Source organism: Coccinella septempunctata, chromosome 5, assembly GCF_907165205.1.
Source record: "Coccinella septempunctata chromosome 5, icCocSept1.1, whole genome shotgun sequence".
NCBI lineage: Eukaryota > Metazoa > Arthropoda > Insecta > Coleoptera > Coccinellidae > Coccinella > Coccinella septempunctata.
In genome coordinates this window covers 19,638,673-19,665,683 of record NC_058193.1, presented here as the reverse complement: position 1 = coordinate 19,665,683, position 27,011 = coordinate 19,638,673, and the positions used below count along the sequence as shown (strand labels likewise).

Sequence of the window (27,011 nt, the reverse complement as noted above, 5' to 3'; positions counted from 1 at the left end):
GATATTAAAAAAATCTAAGATATGCATTGGTAATCATAAAAATTATTTTGATCTACTAATATTTAATTAGAAAGATTTTCGTCCCATGTTTTGCTATAACAGCGGCATCTTCAGTTGGGTGAAATAATCTACTGGTCCTAGCAACGAAATGAGTATCACAGAATATGAAAAAAAATCAGTTTAACAATTTATGAACAGGAAATGATCTAAGGAAAAGTTCTGTTCGTCGTGATCTTGTAATACGAGGTCTTTGTAAATGATCATGATGAACATCGCAGTTGAACTATGTATTTCATTATGTTCCTGAGGCTCGCTTGTAGGTACAGTTCAGGTTAAATCCAGTTAATAATTATAAAATTGAACGGAATAGTCAAAATCAAACTATAGTTTAAACCATTGAGTAGGGGAAAGTCGGGTAGTACCGGACATAATACGAAAAAATAGTAAAACATAAATTTATTCTCGAATCTTTCCAACAAACTTAGTTTGAAATGATTATTCCACATATACTGCACATGTCCTGAAAAGGTACAAACATACACTTCATAAAATAAACATACATCGTTCAAAGAAAATAAAGTGAACATTTTGAATTTCTTCAAGACTAGCGGGTAACCTCGGACATGCATGAAAAAAAAATTGTATATACTGCTTAAAAAAGCTGAAGTTCAACAAGTATCACACCTTTAATATTATACATATATATAATAATTTTATGAAGCGGTGACCCTTTTCTACTTCAGAGCATCCCTGAGACCAATCCATTACACTCACAACCAGAGACAACCTTGGGTTGTCTCTGCTGACAACACTGCTTGCGTGGTCTTCCGTTTGGATGAAAATTTTAGTTTCTGTTTTTTTTAACTAGTTTTGAAACATTTTGATTTAAACTTTCGTTCAATTTTTTTCTTCTTCCGAGTCATTTATAATGGAGTGCAAGTGAGCCCTTTTTTCAAGTAGTTTTTTTTAACTATTCTGTGTTCTGCAGCATTCGGAACTGGCAAAATTTCTTCGAGATTATCACAAAAAATTTTTTGATAAATTCGTTCATCAAAATTTTTTTTTTTTTACCATTGGTTTCTTACTTTGGTGAGCTGGCTGAGTGTTTTATTCGTTAATCTTTGTTGGAGTATTTTGGTTTTGAGGAGATTTTCTTGAACCGAATGACTTCTGCATTTTTATAACAAAATATTGAGATTATTTTTGTCCGGTCATGCCCGACATGCTTGTGTCCGGTGACACCCGACATGCACCTCGAAATCGATTAGCCATTTACTGGGGAGATATTTGAAATACACGGTATTTGTACACGTTTTCATTCTCACTACTCATTAATGCTTGCACTATGCCTGAAGACCATCTGAACACCTACCAATCAAGAGAAGAGAGGCCTCAAAGTTTATTCTGTCCATGTGTTAATCACAAAAAATCACAATTTAACGTTTATTATATATGAAGATATGTTTGTGCTTGCATAGAATCAATTCGTTTGACCATCCAAAGGAGGGAGTAAAATGATAAATCCAAGAAAACGATGAATGTCCGGTGATACCCGCTGTCCGGTGCTATCCGACTTTCCCCTATATTAATCCCTAAATGGGGCTAAATACTCAAAAGTTAAACTTGAACCTGAACTATACAACCACACTCATGCTCCGTTTCTAATCTCGTTCAATAACCATCATGAGTTAATTTAGAAAAATACAGCGGCGGCCAGATCTGGTTGGTGACTGTCCATGCCCGGAGTGTGGAAGGATCTGTAGGTCACGGTTGGGTCTCTTCAGTCACAGGAGGGCACACAGTAGCAAGTAGCCCTAAGAAATTATAAGTTTGATCGCACCGATAGTCTGGTTTTTTAGTCTTTTTGTAGATTTATTCTCGGTAACGAGATTCAGCAATGAATGAATGAATGATGAGTTAATAGTTTGAAAACTTCCACCAATGGATAAACTGTCGTCAATTTTATGTGAGTTTCTTAGGACATTTTCAATGTTTTCCCAACTGTCAATAAAATAATAGATAATAATAATAGATTTGGATTTAGAGATTAATCCATCCAGTATCCTTCTACTAATCTTTTCATCACTAATAAAAATCCCAAACTCTAGTATGGTATCTAGTAAAGTGAAGTTAAATGCCTGTAAACAAGTACGCCAAATAAACGTCAAAATTCACAAAAAAAACGACAGTTATAGGAGGAAGGTTATATATTCTTCACAAAAATCATTTTCAAGTAGTAGAGTCAATAATCGAGAAGGAACTTCAAGTGTGTCAGAAAATTTGTGGAGGAAAGGTGCGGTTATGCTCAGTCGACTTGAGTAATGATTATCGAGAGTTCCCGCTCACGGTTCAGTTTAATTTAAGAACTAACTGCGTTTTGAATAACTCTAATGAGTGGACAAATCCGGTAATCGTATTTCAAAGTTATTAATATATCCTGCTATGTTTCACATATGCGTATTCAGGAACATCTGTTTTGTAAGGATTCATCTAAGACCTATTAATCGTTAGCAATGGTTTTTGTTAGAGTTCATCATAAAAACACATGAGCTTTGAAGATTGAAGAGATTTGCTTCCGTTCTGCAGGTATTACTGCTGGTAATAAGAAGGTTCTCTCACGCAAAATATCTGATTTGGGAAATGCTGAGAAACTTCGCTCTTAGTGATTTCTATATCAATGCCTTAGAAACCCGAGAAAATTTCCGAAATTAGAATGCTAACAAATAGCTGAAAATCATATGACAATATTTTTTCAGAACTCTGAAATTCTCACATAACTGACAAGGACTAAAACAACTTACATTTTCAGTTGGACTCTTTGGTCGCATTGAAGAGTAGTCTTGAAAAAATTTTTAAATGAGTTGAACCGCCGGCTTTAGTTCAAAAAAGTTTTAGTGGTATTGACATAAACCCTTCAACAATTCTGATATAATTGAAGAAAGTCATCAAGCACTATTCGTAGAAAACAAAACAATTTCCTCTCCAAATCAAACATATAGGATCACGAGAGTTCACCGAGACTTTGCCACAATTCTATCAATAACATACGGAAATGATACTAGTAATGTAATACAGAGGAGGGATGAACACATTTTTGATCGACTCGAATTGATCGTCTGGTGTAAAAGATTTCGAACAACTGATAAGGGTAAATTCTGCATCCAGTAAAAACATGGCTGAATCAAGGAAAAAAGTTCTAATGATAATAATGAACAATAGAACCATTTGATACAAACATATCACAAAAAGAAGTCAAACTTTGCTAGAGCTACAGGGTCCCAGTGTGGCTGTGGCAAATCTAGAAGAATCCTTCAAGCAAACGAACCGTCTAAATATGTTCACATATCAAATACCACACACCGTATACTAATTCCTGTGAACTCTGCACATTTGGTACCTATTCATTCAAACATTTTGTTATGCAATGACAACAATGCCGAAAATAGATTTTGTTCGTTATTGGTCGAAGTCATAATAGTACAAGAATTTCATCCTCATTCTTAAATGAAGTATGGCGATCTTTCTTTTTTTATATGTTCTAGACCTCAGATTTGTTAGGATTCTTGGAAGAGTTTATTTTTTCTGTAAACTTTTTCCCTTATAACTAAGTTGATAATAATTGTAGTTGGTCAAATTTAGGGAGCTCAAGGTTGAATACTTCTTCGCCTTCCGAATAATGTTTTAGCGTTAGGAGCCATCATAATAAATAAGTATGTAATAGAAACGTCGCTCTCACTTTTTCGGTTGCGATAAGTGCATAAAGCTTAAAGTTTGAACCGACATCTTGGTTGGTCATACCATATGTGAATATGTGTAATGACCCTCAGGACTGAAATTTTTTTATGTCTTCAAAAAAAAACTGAAACATACTTAGTTCGAAGCAATCTTATGATGTCTGGAATGTGTTGAAATATATGTTGAAGCTTGTCTATATTCCCCGTAGATAGTTGGATACCGGAAAGACAACCGACAGACGATGGGAATATAAATATCCTTGCGCATTGTGATACCTCTCTTCAGGTTGAGAAGGTAGCGAGAAGATTGTCTGACTATACAGGATTCATGTTATTATGAATAATATAAGTCTCTTGATATGTTATGGAAGGATATGTTCAATCGCATTCACGATTTTATTTATTTCCATCCAAAATGATGATTATGCACCAACAATTATTTCACGTCAACAAATATATAGTTATAGTGGTTTTAAGTGCATATATGCCCGTAGATGTGTCCCTTATATCTACTTTTCTAATTGGAATGGAAGAATGAAAAACCTTTTTCCTTTAATAAAAGTGACTAAAACTACTATTGCCAATATAGTTATAGTGGTTCTAAACGCATATATCCCCGAAGATGTATCCCTTATATCTATTTCTGTAATTGGAATGGAAGAATGAAAAACCTCCATGAATAATAGTGTTGAAAACAAGAGGAGTACTATTGCGAACGAGATATTCTTCTAATTCAACCTTCAAGTTTTCTGTTTCATGTTATCGTCACCTTGGGCTGATGCATATATGGCATTGGAACAATACGTGTCCAATCCAAAAATATAGCGTAGATATGTAGACGACACATTAGCGACATGGGAGAAAAAACCTGGACAGATTCCTAGAACATCTGAAGAGCATAGAGGAATCGATTGAATTCACGATGTAAATCAAGGAAAATAACCAACTACCATTCCTCGATGTACCAGTTCATAATCAGAATGAAACTACCAACATTGAGGAAACTAAACGCCCCCTCAGGGTTAGAATCAAAGAGCACCAAAAACTAGCTCAACTGGGAGAAACTGAAAAATCTAAGCTTGTCTAAAATCCTTGGACCGAGGATCATAAGATCAAATGAGACGAAGCTTCCATAATATCAAAGGAAGAAGAATGGATAAGGAGGAAATTGAAAGAAGCAGCCTTCATGACCATAACTCCTAACAATACACCCTCTCTGGAAATAAAGAATGTCTGAACACCAATAATGAGATCTTAATCGAGGAGGATGAACTCGGCTCAAGGAATCAATAACACTAAACAGACCTGAATTGACCAAAACTGAACCTACTGCGCATATCATCTGCGCAGACAAGTGGGGTCAAGGTGACCTCTACCAGAAAAATTCGAATCCCAACACTATAATTGAATAATCAGAAAAGTGTGGTCCAGACAGATAAAGTTTCCACTGAGAGATTTAGATGTTCAGTTGTTCCTTCGACGTATTTCCATACTTTTCAACAGACAAAAATCAATTGTTAATAAATTTCTCCGGTAATACGGTAATAATGCCCACTTCCCTGTGTGACCCAATTTTTTAATTTTAGCACTCGAATTAATCTATCCTTAATTTTTTAAAAGCTAGATATAAGAGCTGGAACGTGAACTCCTATATCGTTATAGCTGAAACGCCTTAACAACCCTACATTATGCCTAATACCTTATAATTAAAGCCAGCTCACCTGTCGGAAGATCACGTTTAAACCAATGATAGTGGAACATTCTCATAGGTCGATAAAATCGCTACGAAATGATCTCATATGACTAAGAGCGACTCATACTCACGCGAAAGGAATTCCTACAAGCAGACAGTTGGGAACTGCCTCCTATCTTCTTTCGCAAATTGCTCGTGTTACTACCTGTTCCATACTTCCACCTCGCATTGTTCTCCAAGATCGGTGAAATTGAACACCGAAGGAATAAAGTGATCATATACGTTCCCACAGTATCGAAATGGTCGGTTGTTGCTCTGCTTCCGTGCGTGGGTATATTGCATATTCATACATTCGGATTTGATTGAGTGTGGATGTTCGAGGAAACTTTAAAGATCTTTCTTGTGTTTGTTCTCGTCCAAACTTGCGTATTGTTTCACAATAGAGGGGAAGTGATGATTCTCAATGTCGAGACAAAGAGCTTTTTGCAACGGTTTTCCCGCATGGGTAATCAGGTGTTACGGATATTTTCACGAAAAAAATGGTGTCCTCCAAATGCGATATTCACTTGAGAGACAGGTCATCAAGATTATCAATCAGCCATTAATGCCGCATCGAATGCGAAATATTTCCATTATTAGAAAAAGGGAGTTTATCTTCTACAGGATGGGCAAAATTGGTGATATCTGAACTACAACTTTTCAACCAAACGAGATAGAAGAAAATGAATGATACATAACGTTCGTCTTTTTTCGAGAAACTAATAACCATCAAATACATTCCTCTTTCTTCTTTTATTTTCGAGTTATAGGCCAAAATTCAAATTTGGGCTATTTCAACTTTGGTCATTATCTCCGTTTCTGTTTGTACTAAGATGTTGAAATAAAAACATCATTGAGACACTTTTTTGACAGCAATCAAGTACTATAATGTTTTGCTGAGATATAACATAAAGTTGTGTTTTTTCATATGAAAACAGTAGGTTAAGATAACTTAGAAAGAATCGCCATTTTTTTACCGTTTCAGAAATATATCATACATCGCTCTCAGTCTTTCTAAGTCATTTCAAACTACTGTTTCCATTAGAAAAAACATATCTTTATGTTATAGCTCAGCAAATATACCTGTTGGATAAAATCATAGTACGCCAGTGAATTGCTATCAAGAAAGTGTCTGTATAATGTTTTCATTTCAACATCCTAGCACAAACAGAAACGGAGATAATGACCAAAGTTGAAATTTAAATTTTAGCCTATAACTCGAAAACAAAAGAAGATAGAGGAATGCAGTTGATGGCATTATTATTTTCTCGAAAAAATACGACCGTAATATACTATACATTTTCCTCTATCTCGTTGGGTTGACAAATGTGTAGTTCAGGTATCACTAATTTTGCCCACCCTGTACAATGTACATTTTTTGAGCAATTAGTATAATAAGGAATACGATAAATTTATATGGAGAAGTAGGTACTTAAAATATTTTCAGGAAATTAATTTTCATTTTATTATACGAGATGCCGAGAAATTTTTCTTCCTTTTTTTTTATCAAAACAAATATGCAATAATAAATTATTATCACATTTTGGGATTCCTCATAGAATGTTACTTTAATTATAATATACAAGTCGCTAACTTGAAATAGATGCAGCTTCCCTTAATGTCCTTTTTAATAGGACTAAAGAAAGATTTGAAATTAAAGGGACAAGTTCGATTATGAAACTGGCCTTTAGTAGGATTTCAAATTGAGCTTTTTCGGGGCAGAAATTGTTCCACAGCGTATCCAAAATTTAAGATAAGACATCATCGATATTTTTTCAGATGGAAGTGTCATTTTTTATGACTATTCTTGAAGCGTATATCAGGTTATGCATGAGTTTTGGATTCGAAAATGAAGTGATCTGATTCTACTAAATGAAATAATTCGGGCAGTTTAAAATGGAGTGTTACGAGGTATTAGATAAGTACAAAAATTTTTCTGATTTTTTGACTAACGTTCTTTCTTACGAAACGACAAACTAATGAAAATATCCCTGCTTAACTTCGCTCACTACTCTCTTTATTGATCTTATTCAAGTTTTTTGTTTAACAAATGAATAAATACCTCTTCACTGGCCATTATTAAACTACCCGAATTATTTCAACTTCAAATGAAATATATGGTATATGAAATTTCTCTGGTCACAACGTCAAATTATCTTTTTATAAAATCAACCACTAATTAAAACATCACTTCCTCATGATGAACTTAAGATACACATGAAGCATTTCTGAGATGAATGAAAATATAAATGCCTTGACATGAACGGTGAGAACTTTGAGTATCTCCTTCAGATAAATTTTCCTTTTTATTCTCAAGATGTCAGTCATCGTCATAAGAAATTTGTTTTACATGAAGAGATATGTGCTAATGTGAGCTTTTTTATGATCGAATACGTTGCCTACATTGAAAACGTTTGTTGAATAATTTGCAAATGTTCAAATTTACGTTTTTGGTGGATAGGACATTATTTATTTGTGTGAACATGGACTAACGCTGAAAGGCTATGAAAGGTAAGAATATAAATCGGACTGGCAAAAATCTACATCTTCAGTTTCGAGATTTCTGCCAGTTCGATTTATATTCTTTCTTATGTTTCATAGCCTTTCGGTGTTAATCTATTTTCATGCCGTATTTGCGAAAATCACAATTTAAACCTCCCCCAGTCATGACAGACTCCAGACTGGAGTCGTTTGCGGAACAATGCGAAGAAATGTAAGTACGTAGATATCTACTTTTGAGTAGCCATGTATGAGAAAGCTTAGGTCGTTGAACGCCAGGTGTCGCATAGATTTAGTTACTACTTCGATGCTGCCGCTGGCTCTCAACAAAAGGTCCTCTGCTTCATTCTGTCGGCATCGTTTGGTTGAGTTATGCGATACTGACGAGCTCGATCAAGAGCGAAACAGGTCTATCGCTGCTCACCTTCGATGTCGGTATGTTCTCCAAGGCATACTGAAGGTATAGATTTCTGCCACTTCGATTTATATTATAACTTATTTGTTTTCAAAAATATTATCATAATTCCTTGAGAAAGATATGGGTTCACCTGTAAAATTTAAGAAGTTTCTGATGAAAACTCGAATGTTAATTCGGCTTGTTTTTGAGAATACCTTGTAACATTTTTCTCCTCAAATCTGAGTGAACATTTCACAATTCCTGAAAATGACGCCATTCTAACGTTAAATGACATTTTTGACCTGGTCATCTCGAACAGAGAGTAAGCTCAAATAACTAAAAATCTTTGCAATAACAGTCACATTAAATTCTATAATACAATAACATGATTATTTATTAAGCATGTCATCTGAAAAAACTTCGATGATTGAAACCTCTTCAAGTAACTTCATTATATTGAGCTACAATACATATTAATATTTGATAACTCAATCTTCTGGAATGCTAGGGAAAACCAATCAAGATAGAAGCGAACAAATTCGAAATTGATTCATCAATTCACCATTAAACCTCCATCGTGAAGAACTGGTATATAACCAATTTGTATGAAAATTCTATTCTTGTTCTCACGTTATTCAATCGCCTCTTATCATTATCGATTAATACAGACAATTGGAACACTGGCTCAACATTTCAATATAATAAATCTCTTAGTTATGAATAAATAAAGTTGATATAGTATTCAACCTATTTGAGGCCCTGGACACATAAGATGAATAGGGCCCTAATGACCTTCACGATGATCATTGAGAATATCATTCAATCATATGTCCATTCAATTATTCTCATTTGCTACTTTTTCAATTTATTTAGAAATGAAAAGGTTTCAGTGATCTCGTTTCAGGAATCGAGTGCCTGTAAAATCGTTGATCGGATAATCAAAGTTTTATGAAACCCACTTTGACCCCGGGTTTCATAAAGCTTGATCTGGGAATCAACGCTTGATTGACAAATAGACGTCAATTTGTTTTCAATCCATAATTCAGTAATGATCATTCAGAATATCCTTCTCGAATCAAATTAGGATGTTTATACGTCCATTCGATTATTCTCAATTGCTACTTCTTCAATATATTCAGAAATGGAAAGGTTTCAGTGATATCGTTTTAGAAGTCGAGTGACTGTGAAATAGGCGATCTGACAATGAAAGTTTTTTGAAACCCGCTTAAAGTCTTTTTCTGCCAGTGGTTTGAACCATTATGTAAAAAATTGTACAAGTTACCTAGATAATGAAAAAAACATATTTTCATTCAAAAACCGAACAACACAATTTTATAAAAGTTAATACTTAGTTATTCAGTCATTACCTATTAGTTTTCTTGTGTCTTTCCGATAATTCAGATAATAAACCATCTGGTCTGGTGCTCGGTCTGGTGTAAGGTTCTGTTTTAAGAAAAATTCATTGCAGCTCCGAAATGTTCAATATTTTGTATAGGTGATTTTAGGTGAAACGCTTCATTTAGACCAATTCTATTTTCTTAAAAAAATTCACCTTTGGAAACACATTGTATATTAAATTACCTTCAACCCAGGTGTAGGTACTATTTTGATGAGCTTAATATAACGTTTCTTGTCAATCTCTCATACTTCTTCATCCTGATGTAAAAATCAGGTTATTATTTGACCTGTATAATATGTATGGATTACATGAAATGACGTAAAAATTAGCAATGATCGACGTAAACTGTAAAGGAAATTCTATACTAATCACTTCGAAATGGCTTCTTTGAATGATGTAAAGAGTATAATAATACCTTTATAATATGATTGTAATGTTGAAAAGTTAGCCTTTTTCGAGGGCAGAAAAATTCGATTCTGGAAAAAAGCTCGAGAAGACCGGTAAAATTTTCTGGAAGAACATCATTGTGCTATCCTTATGTTCAGCAATTCCAAACCTCGGAATTCGTTCATAGATGATTCGTAAAATGGATTTCCAAGCTTAATGGTTAAGTCTGCCTTAAATAAGTCGGTGCGAACGAGAAAGAATCTTTCAGTGATCTTTTTGGAATGAACCTTCTTGTTTGTTGTATTAATTCTGTACACGTACACAGTTACCTGAGATCATTCCTAGATGGTAATTTAACTTTGTATAAAATGTAACTGACTTTCATAAGTTTATCTACACCTCCAGGAGAACCCTGACTGTTGACCTGTTGAGTGGCCGAGAACGCTTGGTTTTCAAAGTAATTCAGAAATCATATTAGTCATACTGAAAGTACCCCTGTGTTTTTCATTCATTTCAATAAAAACAATACGCTTAATGGCACTTAAAAGGAATCATGCCTTTCCTTTTTTGAAATCTAATGAACTGTTGATTTTTATCTGAATGAAGACCTCAGCCCTGTTAACACGATGTCATCGTAACTTTATCTATCAACAAAATTTCCATAACAATCTCCTGAGAGTTTCTACGATAACTACGGGAACGGGTTATAAAAAACAATAGACTGCTTTATCCGGTCAGAATATACCGGATAGAGTTGGTGTTGCTCACAAACATGGAGCACGCAATAGTATCGATATGAATCAGATGTTTTATATGCTTCTACAGAGTGTCCGCGCCATGGGGCAGTGGTCGATTACTCTAGTTCTATTAACTTTACTTTCCTCCTTTTAAGTAGAGCATCTCCAAAAATTATTTAGAACTATACAAAGTGGTTCATTTCTTCTGCAAACTCCGATATTTTAAATGGAACACCCTATATATTTTTGAATTCCTTGTTGAATTTCAGTATGAGTGTGTGAACACAACTATGTCTGAATTCTCAACTGTTTTCGAGAAATTTGATTTTTTATTAATATTTTTACAGTTTGAGGTACTTAAATAAAGGACTATAGCTCCCTTCCTATTCTATGTAATTGAGTAAAATTTGGACTGTGTCTATTCAATAAATAGAACACCAAAATTTTTCTTTGTAAATAACCATATTATATACAGGGTCCACGAAAACGGAGATCCATTATAAAAACAGAAAACCATCAAAATCTTCGTTTTTTTTAATGGCAACCCATATTTTTTTCTGTTCATTATTTAAACATTTTTTGTTCGCTTTTAGTTGGTTTAAATAATGAACAGAAAGAAATATGGGTTGCCATTAAAAAAAATTAAGATTTTGATGAATTTCTTTTTTGATAATGGATCTATATTTTCGTGGACCCTGTATATAATATGGTTATTTACAAAGAAAATTTTTAGTGTTTCATTTATTGAATAGACTCAGTCCAAATTTGAATCAATTACATAGAATAGGGACGAAGCTATAATCCTTTATTTAAGTACGTGAAACTGTCAAAATATTAATAACTAGCTGACCCGGCAAACCTAGTTTTGCCATTTAAATTATTTCTAGGGCAGATAATAATAACTAACTCATCGTGATTGCTCGATTGGTCGTAAGAAAAAGGAATGCCTTTTTTTCTGTTCTGTACAATTTTTTTCGGGAATATTTTGTTATATAAACCTTGCCCTAACAATAATAAACACAACAAAAAAAGAATTGTCCAATTTGGTGCGATCGTTTGAACAATCAAGCATTTTGAAGTAAACCATAGATCCTCTTTTATCAATATAGATAAGTCAAATTTCTCGAAAACTGTTGAAAATTTAGACATAGTTGTGTTATTGAACATATATTCAAATTCAACAAGGAATTCAAAAATGTAAAAATATATTGGGCGTTCCATTTAAAATAACGAAGTTGATAGCTGTGCAGAAGAAACGGAACACTTTGTATAGTTCTGAATAATTTTACTAGATGCTCTACTTAAAAGGAGGAAAGTTTTATTTGAAACTCTTTTTTGTAAAGTTAATAGAACTAGAGTAATCGACCGCTGCTCCATGGTGCGGACACCATGTATAAAAATGTATTCAACAAGCAAGAAACGATTTGCGATAAAAACCCAGGTCGAGCTTATATCCATCAATTTTGATTGAATTTGACTACACAGGATATTATAATATAACTGCAATTTATCAGTATGGAGCAAATTCAAATCACCAGGAATTTTACATCCCGATACTTGAGAGTATCCTAGGAGTAATAGGAATTAGGACTAATGACACAATTAGTAGTTGAATTTTGACGATCAAAATCGCTGACAAATGTAGTGAACAATTTTCCAACGTAATGCATATTTAAAAATACAGTAGAGTGTTTATATTCCGAACTATACTATATGTATATACTAGCAATATATGGGTATTCGGATAATCGATCTGTTTAGATAATCAAATTGAAAATCTTTATTCGAATATACAGGGTTGAGCATGAGTCTAGGATGTAATCAACCAATAATTTAAGATGAAATCGCCGAAACCTGCCATTTGATTTTTAAATGCCCTAATTTTCGGGAAATGAAATTGAGCGTTTATCTTCAACCTCGTAGCTCCATCCAACGTCGGTTTTTCAAATGGAATCTAATACCATGTGTGAGCGAATTGGAAAAATGGAGTCTCACCATAAATTTTGTTTTTTTATAATTATTAATTCGAGACTTTCGTGTTTCCACAAAATTATAAAAAAACAAATATTATGTGGGAATCCATTTGCTATCTAACGAGCCCAAACATATACATGTTTCCCTTTAGAAAACGACACTTGGAAGAGGTTGCAGCTGTAGGGTTGAAAAAAAAACTCAATTTTATTGCTATAAAATGGGTGTTATGAAAAATCAATTGACGTGTTGGTCAGTGAGTTTGTTATTTTCAGTTTATTCCTAACCGCCAACTTCACTATTTTCTGGGTGAAAGTCGTTATCATACTTTTTCTTGAGTAAATGCAAATCTACATAAGCCAGTCATTATAATAAACACATGGTGTACCCCATTTGCTAATGGGCATATATTTGCATCCTATTTTGTAACAAACAGATAAGCATTGTAACGTAGCGGTAACTGTAGTAACGCGTTGTAGGAAAACTTCAATAACTCCTCACTCGAACATTCAATACGCTGAAATAATTATTTAACTGTGTAGAAACACTTCTTTTTTCGGGTTTCGGTAGTTAAGACTTCGAATTAATTCAAAAATTATGGTCAATCAACATATTCAAATTTAGTTTTTTGAATCAAACCAGCAGTGCTGCCAGCTTTTCCTTTATAAACAGCTTTGATGGTAGGAAAGAATAATAAAATACAGGTCTTTCGAATAGCACTTCATTTGAACCATCAGTATTTCAACAACACTCCTCACCGATGAGAGGACTACGATTCAGAATGTTACATGCTCATCAGTATCGTTTCCAACATTTCCTCCATGAAAATCCATTCACATGAAATGAACGTATTCGAAAAATCCGTATTTCACATCCATCATTTTCTATGTTATGTATCCGAACATTTCTCTATCGATGCACAACTTCCACGGAAACGCTGACTAGTAAAATAGAAAATTCAAGTGAACCTGAGTGGAAGTACTCGAAACCATCCGCCTCCCTCAGAATATTCAAACGGTTTTATGGAAGCTCAATGAAGTTTGTTGACCTTTTTCTCACAGAACACCCATGCTCGCTAATCACTGTAATTACAGCATTTTAAATAGGTCCACACGTTCTGCTTCTCGAACACAATAGATTATGTCGTATATTATCTGCTCCCTTGTGTCCTTTTCAGTTTCGTTGCGATCCAATCTTGATCCTAGAGTGCTGTTATTCGTTCAAAAAGCTAAATAGACATAATAATCAATTTCATTTTTGTAAAATCGGGTCCGTTGAAGAGAGAAATTAGAAGAATTAATTTGTGGTCAGAAAATAACGATTTTTGAAGCCTTCAACTTAAGACTTCCCATCAGTACTTTAAAACTAATAAATAAGATCAGGATCCGTTCTCCAAAAAACATTTGAATTATTTATTCTTATCAATTGAAACTTTCACCATGAAAACAAGATATGTGCAGCTCTCTTTGTTTTCGAATATTGTACCTCATATCTGTAAGTACATCTAGATGCGTTTAAAATTAAAGATACTTTCTTGTCCGAAATCAATATTTCATAAAGAAACATGGGGCTCTTCTGCCATATAGAAACTTTTGTCACGTTTTCATAGATGAAATCTTAGATATTCATATCGATAGTCGTATTTAAAAAAAAATCATTACTACTACTATTTGTAGCGTACTGCATTACTTCGGTGTGCAGCAGAGCCGATTGACGAGTTTCGAATTGTCATTGTACGGGCTGTAGCTGGAGAAGGGCTTTTTGTGTCCCTTAGAGTCCGTAGTTTTTAGTCGGCAGCCTGATTTGTACCGAAAAGAGTAGGGGGCAAAATTGGTGATACCTGAACTACAACTTTTTAACCCAACGAGATAGAGGAAAATGAATGGCACATTATGGCTTTTTTCTTTTTTCGAGAAAGTTATAATGCCATCAACTGCATTCCACTATCTTCTTTTGTTTTCGAGTTATAAGACAAACTTGAAATTTAGGCGATTTCAACTTTGGTCATTATCTCCGTTTCTCTGCGTGCTAGGATGTTGATATAAAAACATTATGGGGACACTTTTTTGATAGCAATCCAGAGGCGTACTATGATTTTTTCCAAGAGGTTCATTTGTTGGTACCACTGACTGCGGACGTGGGGTGGACAGCGCGCTCACCTGATTTGAGCGTCTGCGACTTTTTTCTTTGGCGCTATCTTAAAGATGAAGTCTTCAAACATCGTCCGCATACCCTGCTACAAGTCAAGCACCGAATAACCGAAGAAATCCGGGCAATACCGCTCGCTATATACAGGGTGTTCTTAAATTGAACGTACAAACGAAAAGGGGAGATTCCTTAAGTGAGTTTAAGAAAAAAAAGTCCCATAAATATGGGGTCGCAAACGTTTCGTTTTCGAGATGCAGAGTGTTGAAGTGTGAATTTTTTTCAAGTTTTTTCTCATAGTATCTACACTTCACAAGATATTCAACTGAAATTTGGCATAGATATCACATTTTAGAGTTCTCACCGCGTGACATGGCAATTTCGATAGAAGATCTACAGGGTGATATTTTTTCTGGAACACTGCCACCTGTTCTTCTGCAGAACTTTTTTTTGGTGAGCAACTGTCGTATCTTTTGAACGATTCTATGATAGGAAGGCCAGTTTGTAATCTGTGGTGAATGAATTCAGTGCCAGTTTTGACACATCAAATTATTGGACGTTTGTTTTTTTAAAAAGTGAAGGTGGGTGCATTTGTGGCTATTTATTTTTTGAATGTAGTGTAGATACTATGAAAAAAAAAATTGAAAAAAATTCAAACTTCAACACTCTGTATCTCGAAAACGAAACGTTTGCGACCTCATGTTTATGGGACATTTTTTCTTAAACTCACTTAAGGAATCTCCCCTTTTCCTTTGTACGTTCAATTTAGGAACACCCTGTATATGTCAAAAAGCTCCAAAATCTACTACATCGGTGTATTGCTACTGACGACTGCTATCTTAGCGATATTGTTTAAAACCTTGAGTACCAAAACTACATTTTTCCGAAGTAAGTACTTCGCAGGTGTTATACATTCTGCGAAATGCAGTCGATGGCCTTAGTAACGTCTGCAAAAATAAAAGTCAGTTTGACTTTTCAAAATCTTATTTCTATACAAATGTTGTAGTGCCTCAGATATTATCATGATTTACACTGCTGTACATAGTAAATAATTCTGATAAGTAGCTTGCATCAGAAATGTATCCATTTGATCATTCGTCAAAGTACATATTCGTTTTTTTTTCGCCAAATAACCAACAATTTTCTTTTTCAAAAACGGTAGTAATTTCGGGTATTTTCTCACATCGACTCTATTAAGCAAGTTGAGACGGTTGCTTAAGATATAAAAATAACTATTTCGATATACACTCCAAAATTTCAGAGAATGAAACACAATTTGCATGTTGTGCGTGGGTGCATAAGATTGTATGGGTGATTACTCCTAAAATTACTAATAAAACGAACAGTATGATGACTTTATCTTCTCTTCAGAATAATGAAAGACTAATAACATATAAATTTCAAGAGAATACATTTAGACTTTTTAATTTTATCAACAAAAATGTGAGAAAAGTTTCCACTTTGGGCGCCCTATTTCTGAGAATTAGTGCATATTTGACTCCATGTTTCTTCATGACATATTGCCGCAAAAATTCTCTAAGACCAATTCTTCGAAGTAATAAATTTTGCTTCAATAGTGTTTCCGAATGTTTGTTTCGCAAACAGGTAAATAAACTGGGGTATCTAATTGGAAGGTAAAAATAGTTGTCGAGTTTCCGCTGGATCTGAAGTAATGAAACGACAAGGAACTCATTCACTATTGCGGACGGACGACTTACATTATTGTTTCTAGGAAGTTTTGCCGTTTATAGGGAAGGAATGGGAAGTAACGAACTGCGTCTGTTGAGTCACAATTTCCAGTAATAAACCTATGGAAACGAGATAAAAAAACCCATTTCAACTTTTTGGTTATAGTGCTCATTAGTTTTTTTTCGGTAAAATTGAATAGATATAGACGACATAGACACAAAAGCAATTTTACATTGTATATAACGTTGATTCTGTCCAACGATTTGCATCTATCTTTAGGTTTTGTCTATAGAAACTTGTCTAAGGCAAACCTAAAGATAGATGCAAATCATTAGACAGAATCAACGTTATACAATATAAAATGTAGCCTTTGTGAGGACGAATATTTTGGACAAACTGGTGGAACACTGAACACAAAAAAGACTGTAATATGATGAAACCAATTTGCGGTTTATCCAAGTTAGAAAGGGGGACAATATATTTAAAAAAAAATGAAATCTTTGACTACACCACTGCATTCTACATGAAAAAGTGTCTATAGAATGTAACATTTGTTTTTCGATATAACTGATACTTAAACATGCCACCCATTTTTCCCTAGCTTTTACAGTTACAGAGCTGTCATTCAATCCCATCGAATTTTGCCCACCCTGTACTGTTATAATCTCCGCAATTGTCAATTTGGGTAGTTTGGATTAAGTCGATTCTAGCAAAAGTTGTTCGTAAAAAAAGGCGAACCACAAAGGCGGTCGGGACTTTTTTGGAATTAATGGTTATGAACACTGTATAGCACTGAAGGGTAGAAGTAATGTTAATCTCCAGAAGCCTCCGTATATTCGAATGAACTATTTCCATTAAGTATTATTCTAGGGTGTTCGGGATAAGATTTTGAGGGATCCCTTATTGATTCTTTTCCTTAATTCGGAATACCTTTTTGCTTCCTCAGAATACTCAGCTATTCTAAAATCTCCAACGAAAGAATAAAAAGTAGAACGGGTTCCCAAGAACAATCATCATATACTTTAATGAGTCAAATTAGGCGTACTTCTGCCTTGTTATCGATTATCATAAATCAAAGAATTTTCATAACAACAGCTAAATAGAGTTCGTCATCGAGATCCATGACGCTACCAGTTGTAATTAAGAAATCTCCTTCGGTATTCATCAGTTTCCACTATGAAAAATATCGAACTGTAACGCTTTCATGGGTTGTCTTTGCGAGTCATTCTTAGATTATTTATCGAAAAAATAGTCGCTTTTGTTGAGGCCTTCTGAATCTGACCATAGAAAATAATAAGTTCGAAAAGTATTGAGAAATATATCTCTATATTTCTGGTACGAGCTCATTGAACGGCAAACATATAAATTTTACAATAACAATTACACAACAAGCACATAAAAAAATGTCACAGTCATACCGATTTCCTACACATCCATTTAATCGAAAAAAAGGAGTCATTATAAAAAATACAAAGACATACAAAGTAGCACACAAACCTCATTCACAAATGGAAAACCAAAATGTCGAACTCCAAAAGGGTCACAATCGACTTTTAGATTTTATACTTCAAAAACATCAACCACTCCTACAGCTTATATTATTGACCAATACACATAATTTTAGCCATTTCATCACTATAATAAAAACACCGCTAGAATGCAGCATAATGGCTCTACATCCAGACATTTCTTAACCAACTCTGGAATAAAACAAGGCTGCGTGTTAGCGCCCCTACTGTTCAATATTTTCACCATAGCTGTCTCGATAATTGCTGACATAAAAATGCCTGTAAGAGGTGTTGGAATAAGATTCAGATTTGATGGAGGCCTATTTAACCTGAAGCGCCTCAGAACAAAAACCCGTTCAAAGTTTATCACGGAACTTCAATATGCAGACGACTGTGCACTTATAGCTAGCAGCCCAGAGGATCTACAGATAATGCTGGACATCTATAAATACATATACGAAGCTTTATGCCTTAGACTCAATATCGACAAAACCAAAATCCTAGTAAGTCCGCCAGAAAGCCTTCAAACACATATCAGTCTGGAGAATGAAACTCTGGAACAGGTCGAGCAGTTCAAATACTTGGGAAGCTTCATAAATACTAGGGCTAACCTAGACACGGAAATACACAACCGCATCAATTCGGCATCACGGGCATTCTGGAAGCTAAAGGTCAGAGTGTTTCAAAATCACGACCTCAATCTGACGACCAAGACAGCTGTTTACAAAGCAGTAGTCCTCCCAACGCTTCTTTATGTAAGCGAAAGCTGGACGCCCTACAGGAGACATATTAAACAGCTTGCACAAACGCAACAACGTCATCTAAGACAGATAATGCACATCAGATGGTTCCACAAAGTTTCGAATGCAGAAGTCTTGCAACGCGCGAGTTGTACAACAATTGAGACTCAAGTAACGAGAGCCCGACTCAGGTGGAGCGGCCACATTTTGAGGATGCAAGACACAAGACTCCCCAAAATAGCTCTGTATGGCGAATTGACAGAGGGAGCCCGGAAACCAGGAGGCCAGTATAAGCGGTTCAAGGAGACACTACATCAATCCCTAAAAGCAGTTGATGCTAATCATAACTGGGAACAACTAGCGTTAGACAGGTCACAGTGGAGGTCTATGGTGCACAGTTATAATGGAGAATCGAGAAGAATACAGCGGCGGCCAGATCTGGTTGGTTACTAACCATGCCCGGAATGTGGAAGGATCTGTAGGTCACGGTTGGGTCTCAGGAGGGCACACAGTCGCAATTAGCCCTAAGGAATTATAATTCTTAGTCTTAGTTCATTTTTTTATGTCTTTTTGTAGATTTATTCCCTGTAACGGGAATGAGCAAAGAATGAATGAATAATAAAAAATGGCGGATGAAAAAATCTACCATTTACCAATCCATTTGTGGCACAAAAAGTAATAGGGTCGCGATTGTAAACCACCAAACTGCCCTTCTGTCTCGTAGAGGGTATATGTGAAAAGTTGGGTTATTCAAAATAAAAATTGTCCTGTTTTACCCAATCTGTAGTCCGAAAACTGTATTTGAGACTACTAGACTTTTAGGACAGCTTATCTACTTGCATAAAAAAGAAGAAAATAATCAATAATTCTTGTTCTCAGTCTTCTCTTTTATGTTGGTTAGTCAGGCTGTGGGAAATAATAAAATTGATTAACAATGGATGCCTCATACGCACTTTGATAAGGTGCTCTGCATCATTAACACTGATGATAAATTTCCGAATGATATCAGGGAAAACCGTGTTCGAAAAATATTGTGCAACTGGTCGTCAAAACGAGCTCATTTCAAAGCACAACATGATAACATTTGTTTTGTTTCCATAATATCTTCGTCACAAATGCGGCAACATGGGTAAATGCCCTTCTGAGACAAAGTAGCTTACAAGTTAACGCTTTATTCCACTCGACTGCTCACAAGTATGAGACATTCTTCATGTTTCTCCATTATGATTAATTTGTCGAAGGTGTATGAATCATAGGTAAAATAAACCAAATACTTGAGGGAACGTTTAAGTGGAAGTAAAATAAGTTCTTATTCGCCCCATTATTTGTTTTCTCTAATATTATTTGATTTTATATTCGATTAGCATGAACGATTCAATATATTTCTCTCAAACACTCCAACGTTTGAAAAAATCACACAATTCAATTTCAAGTTTAGGAATACGGAATGTGGATGGCAGACACATTCTAAAGGGAGGGGTAATGCTAATGATCATGATTACCACAATGTTTTTCTCAACATTTGATTGCACGCAGGGAAACAATATATCTACTAAAATAGGGCAAATAGGTAGAACCTTAAAAAAAACATAATACCACGATCCATTCAAGATTCGTGTATCTTACGTATGAAAATCGTGGACTTCGGTTAAAATTTTTACCAAACCGATTGTTTGGATTCTTGTGATCTGAGTCAATGAAAGAAATGCTTTGAGTGAAGTTTACAGGTAACTTTTTCTAAAAAGTGCCTTTCCACACAAAATTACAAATATAGGTACGTTAATGTCAGCATCGTTTACATTTTGGAAAGATGAAGTAATTGAAGGAAAGACAGTTCAGTCACCGAACATCAACCTTCAAAGTTTCATAGCGTACTTGACGATGAATATTTTTGAACGCACGTTATATGTCGATATATTACTTACATCTCCAAAGCAAAATCAGCATAAAAGTGAAATAATCACTAGCTATTGAGTCTCACATACAAAATTCTATTGCCTGGCCAGCAAGATCACCAGACCTCAAACGTTTGGATTTTTTGGTATGAGGATATGTTAAAAATAAAATTTCCAGTCATAAATAGAGTTGATTTAGAGCAGAGAGTCAGATATTTCCCGCGTTATGTAGGTATTCACAGTGACTTCTGTTAGAAAGAGATATCGAATTTGTTTACAGAAAGATGGTACTCAATTTGAGAACTTTTTATGAGTTATATTAAAATTGATTATAGAAATTCTTTTCGACATTTATTCAAATTTAGTGTAACATGGATTTCATGAATTTATTGAAGTTATAGATGTTTGAGCTAACCGAGCAGCTAACAAATGAAATTTTATGAACGAGAAATTTTCATTCATATGTCAATAGTTTCATAGAATTCTATCAAAATTGGGAATTTTGAATTCCCCTAAAATGGTAATTTTCCTTGATTAAAGAAGTAAAAGATGTAATATATCGACATAAATATTTTTTTGAAAAACTAATTTTTTGTATAACATGATATCAAAAAAGGTACCATATCCGTATTTAAAATAAAGAAGTTTTTTCCCATCCTTAGTACAAGAGAGAAAAAAATGTTGAATTCATAGTTTTCAGATATTTTCGAATCATTATGGGCTATAATCGTCCACGCATAGACGGTTTTATAGGCTATTTCAAAAATGTTTCAACGATATTGACGCAAACTGTCACTGTTCCTAGAAAAATCCCTGCAGCATAAAGGTAGAAACCGCTCCTAATGAATAATAATGCAATTGTTGCGAATAAAAATATCTATAATCATATCTACAAGGAAGATTCATACTTTCGTAGAGAAGGTTTAGTCAAATTGTTAAATTGGCTCTATGGTCGTGACCGTGAAAGATCTCACGATTGTTTATTGTTGCAGAAACAAGTGGACGATTTGAATAGCGATGAGGTGGAGGTGGATATAGATGAACTTCTTGATATGGAAAGCGAAGAACTTCGAAGGAGGCATTTACAGGTGAGAAAATAATTACTCTGCCCCTCTGATAGTTATGAGAGAATGAACACATCTCAAATATTGTTGCAATAAATTTCAAAGGCTGATTCTTTAGTAAAAATCAAGGTGGGTGTTTCATATAACTTTTTATTCAACACCCTTTTCTCTCCAAGTTACAGCATATTCTTTCAATAAAGTTTCATTAAGTTGTGAAAAATATTTGAAGTCATTATAAAACTTTCTGGAAATCAAAGAAAATCAGGACAATAAAACTATTTTTATTAATTTATGGGAAAAGAGTCTGAGAAGTATTTTATTTTTTTGTGATCAAACTCACAACTTTATGTATAAAAGTCAAGACATAAAAAAGTTGCAGATTGAGCCTGTCTTTTTAAATCAATTTTTTAAATATCAAAATAATTAATTAAAAATTTCTGATGCAAAATATTATAGAGGTTCACAAGGAAGGAAAACACAATAAACTATAACAATTATAATTTATTGGCAATTGATTTCGGATAAATTGCAATCATCAGGCCAGCTGAAATACCAACAAACATACAAATAGACAATGAAAAAACAAGTACATAGTTAATTAAGTTACATTTTTTAGTGTCAACATGTCAACATATTTCTATGAAAAAATAATTCTTACCGTCAAATCATGAAATACCATCAAAACACCATCACAAAAGTCAAACTGGGCAGGATCACAGAACAATGAGGTAGCATTGATATAATTACTTCAATATAATGAAAAGAATATTTCAATTATTATAAAGATTTAAACATATGTCTTCCAGTAAACTCAGATATATCATTTAAAAGAAATTATTGTCTTTATTTTTGAGAATTTCATATTGTTCTAGGAGAATAAGTTTATTATAGTTATTATCTTTATGTATCAATGATAAATTCTCAATTGTGGTCTTATGTTTACATTCCAACAAATGATTTAGGTCTGTTCTTTACGTGTTCATTATATCCTTATTTTGGCCTAACGAGTGGTCATGCCTATATAAAAAGAAGGGCACTCACTACAATTAATTTTGTATATACCACTACAACATACATCGTCAATCCTATTCTTATTGTTAACAAGTATGCTCTCTAGGGTTCGCTGTCGTTTATTGACCATCAAATAATTATACTTTCTCAAGCAAGAATTCATTCTATCATCAAGCCCCTCAAAATATGGGATTGAAATATAATTTTGTCTGACTGAAACATGAGGGTATATCTTCTTTAATAGGTTCTTCTTTTTTATGGATTAAAAAATACTGTCAATATGTCCTTGGACAATGATTGGCTTCTGCGATCTTATATATTGTATTTATTTCTCTATTATAATTAGTTTTAGATAATGGGACATTCAAAAGTCTATGGAATAATAAGTTAAAAGCTGCTTTTAAATCGATCGCCAATAAATTATAATGGTTATAGTTTAGCGTGTTTTCCTTCCTTGTAAACGATGATCACACCAATGGAGGAGTTCACAACTAAAATTATAGGGGTTGTTTTTTCAGTCCCTTGTGATTACATATTGAAGTAACAAAAATACTCAAAAACTGCCATAAAGTTATAGGATATACGGTTTCCGAGATACGTCCGGTCGCCCCACTTAATGAATCACCCTGTATATTCAAAATGTTGATGATTCAATTGAAAGTGGATTGTTTGATTTCAATTAGCGGTTGTTATTTCTTCAGGCAATATCTTATTTCTTTTTTTACTTATGTATATGTTTTCTTACAGGCGCTACTCATAAATGCTAAAGGCTCACAAAATGATGTCAAAGTAAGTTGATTTTTTTTTAATTTTAATTTTAGTATCGAGTGGTCGTTTGATGTGAAATACAAACCTTTCAACTCAAACGATAAATAAAACCCAATGAATTGAATTCAGCACAAAATTTCGATTAATCTACTTAGGTATGTTTCAATGGAAAAATTGGAATTATTTCAGTTAATTCACAAGAGATTTAACTCGATTGAGGATGATTTGTTTATACAGGGCCAATTGAAGGTTCAATTTTGATTTATAGGAAAAACGTTCTTTTGATGAAAAACGATTTCATTGATAGATAGAAAAACAATATTAGCCAGATGGCCTCGGTACGGCTATGTTTGCAGGACCATGCTCTTCTGGTGAAATTTTTTCATCCCATCTTCGCATATTTGGGGCTCTGTTTCATTGAAAGCAGCATGTCTCTGCCCTCAAGTTCTTGACTTGGCGGTGTAGCAACCGCATAAACTGTACCTAATCCAAAAAGTAAAATTCCAGATGTTTAAAATCGCGTGATCTCGCCGGCCAATTATAATCGCTGCAAAAATCGATGGTTTCGCCACTTCTGCGGCAAGTAGGTAGTGCCATCTTTGGAAACAATCATCCTGCTCAAAAACCGCACTGAACTGTTACACGTTCTGTATAGAAAGAGTTTTCCACAATCTTCTTTGAGTTTTCCCAGCTCCAAATTTTTTTTCGGAAATTTTTTCACAACGACAGTTATTCCATAAATAGGACCTGAGTACTATTTATGGAATTAAATAATAATATAAATCTAGATAAATGATTCGTTGGAATTTTGAGTTTAGTTGATTTGATGTTAATATTTTTCTTGACAGTAGCCTGTTGGAAATAAACTATGTATCATTAAAGATATCAATTTTATTCAATATGTCGCTAAATTGAATAAGATCCTAGGGCAAATTCGAAGATTCATGTCGAAGCTAACATGGATGTAGTCCATGTGATATGTTTTTCTCGACTCATTCATTCAATGTATTGCTTCTGTATATTTGTCATCTTGAATTACTGTTAAATATTTGAAGAATTTCATTTAAAAAAAAATTCTTATTGATACTACGAGAAACGGTAATTCAAGGCTTACCATTTACTCTTAAAATAACTAGATAGGCATTATTGTTGTTAAGTTTATGATGACGTAATTTTTATTTTCAGAAATTCATCAATGACTTGCTAGATAAAGCAAAGACACTGTAATTTCCGAGTTGAAAGTGCCAAAAAGGTTCAACATTACTTTGGCCCAATGGAGCCAGCACAAAACACTGTTATTTGCATCGATGTCTGTTTATCGTTGGATAAAAATGAAGAAAGTATGTAGTCGCCCTTGTCACCTCAGTTTGAAAGAAGAAAAGCAGCAGTTATGATGGTACAACTCAACAAGTTGATTTGAGCTTTAATCTTTATACATAGATATAATATTAATATAATAGTGTCTCCACTGGCTTTCGTGATTCCATGTTTTTAAATTAATATACGATTCGTCCAGTACAGGAATCTTTGTAGAACATACGTAATATTCTCCAAATTATTCACGGATGTGTTCGATAAACGTATGTTTTCTCCAGAATATTTTATTTATGAACGTGGCCAGTGACAATGATTTTCTAATTTTTATATGCAGTGCTAAATTTTTGCTACAATATCTATATCGCTAGTACTAGTCTATGTAATGAAAAATTTGTTTTATATCTTCAACAAGTAATTCGATAGATTTCTGCTAGAAAATATTCAGAAAATACAAATGTTAAGATGGAGGAACTCACGTGGAATTTATATAGAATGATTGGACTATGTGATTTGACTTATACTTCATATCAATTTACTAATGTTAATGCTATTGCTATTGGATTTTCTTGAATGTGAAATCAATTCAAATTATGGAATTTAATCGAATTCTCATTAAAAGGACATTTTGTTGTTTCTGTTATTCTCACTTCTATCGAGTTGATTTATTGAGCTTTTTTGTCTAGCTACAACGAAGCGAATTATTGAGTTTATTGATGTTTCGATTTTAAAATATTTTATTTCGGCAAATGTGTGTAATACGTGCGAATATTAGCTATTCTATCCATATCATTAATAATACTAGGGAAAACTGTCTGCAAAGCTTTTTATCGAATTTGTGTGTGATTAAAAAAGCGAACTCTTATTTGAAATATAATATCAGTATTCTCAATCCTGTAAATTGAAGTTACGTATCTTCCTTTTTAAATGATTAACTGGCTCAAAACTCATTGTCATATGATTTCAAGTTCATTATGTTAGCAAATCATCAAATTGTACTTAGATGATTTCAGAAATACTGATCATGTTGTGATCTCAGCCGTCTCAATTTTGACATGTCTATCATAGGTTGTATAGAATTAGTCATAAGTTATCCATTTTAAAATAAATACTTGAAAACAAATTGTTTAATATTTCAGTTGATTTGCAGGACCCTATTCGAATTATGATTATAAGGTAATCGTGAAAAAATATAACATTTACTCGATGGTTGGTGGTAATTATCTACTAGAATAGGTCAGTTATACAGGATGTTTTCTAATTGAGTGTCAATATTTATGGGGCTGATTTTTGGGCCCATTTTAAGAAAAAAAATTATATGAACATATGTCCTAAACAAAAAACCTTTTGAGATACAGGATTGTATAGTTTTCAAAAATAAATCATTTTTTATCAATATCTACAATACCACTTCAAAGATTTCAATGAAATTTGTCATACATGTATACTATGAAACGAGAGGCGTTTTTAAATGTATCACTTTTTTCTTAAGTTGCACCAGTGGCGTTCATACGTAATTTGACCTACCTATTTTGGCAGACATTGATGGTACGCCACAGATTTTTCCTGAAATAGAAATTAGTTTTGAAATTCCCAATCATTTCTCACCAAAGTTGATCACTTGACTTTTTTCAATCTGATTCACGGTTTCCGCTTAAATAAAAATCGTTTCTCTGCATGTTCATAAAAATATCCTTAATACATACATATGACAATATCACCATGCAGAGATATACGTAGATTTTATTTTTTTAGATGAAACCCGTGAGTCGGACTAAAAAAATTTAAGAGATCAAATTTGCTCCTGTCACCATGTATCGATTGAGTGTAGAGAGAGGAAGTTCAAACAGAGCGTGATTTAACCGCTAAGCACTAACGAATAGTGCTGCAGAGTCTCGAGCACTGAACACCGATTTTTCATAAAAGGTTCGCGATTACTGAGCAATTTGTGAAAGTAACTGGATTTTTTTAGAACTATAAAGACTAATCACTTTCCTCAAAAACTGTTGAAAAATTTTATT

General features: G+C 33.8%; 1 protein-coding gene across 3 annotated transcripts in view; it reads left to right on the top strand.

The window, feature by feature from the left end:
* Positions 1-26,113, top strand: part of LOC123313099 (protein phosphatase 1 regulatory subunit 14B) — a 96,644-nt gene extending 70,531 nt beyond the window's left edge. For all 3 annotated transcript variants that reach the window (XM_044897816.1, XM_044897818.1, XM_044897817.1), the window contains exons 3-5: positions 21,826-21,921; positions 23,656-23,697; positions 24,862-26,113. In XM_044897816.1, coding sequence (XP_044753751.1) covers positions 21,826-21,921; positions 23,656-23,697; positions 24,862-24,903 — 180 coding nt within the window. In that variant the 3' untranslated portion in view covers positions 24,904-26,113. The remainder of the gene's footprint in view (positions 1-21,825; positions 21,922-23,655; positions 23,698-24,861) is intronic.
* Positions 26,114-27,011: the final 898 nt, after the last annotated feature.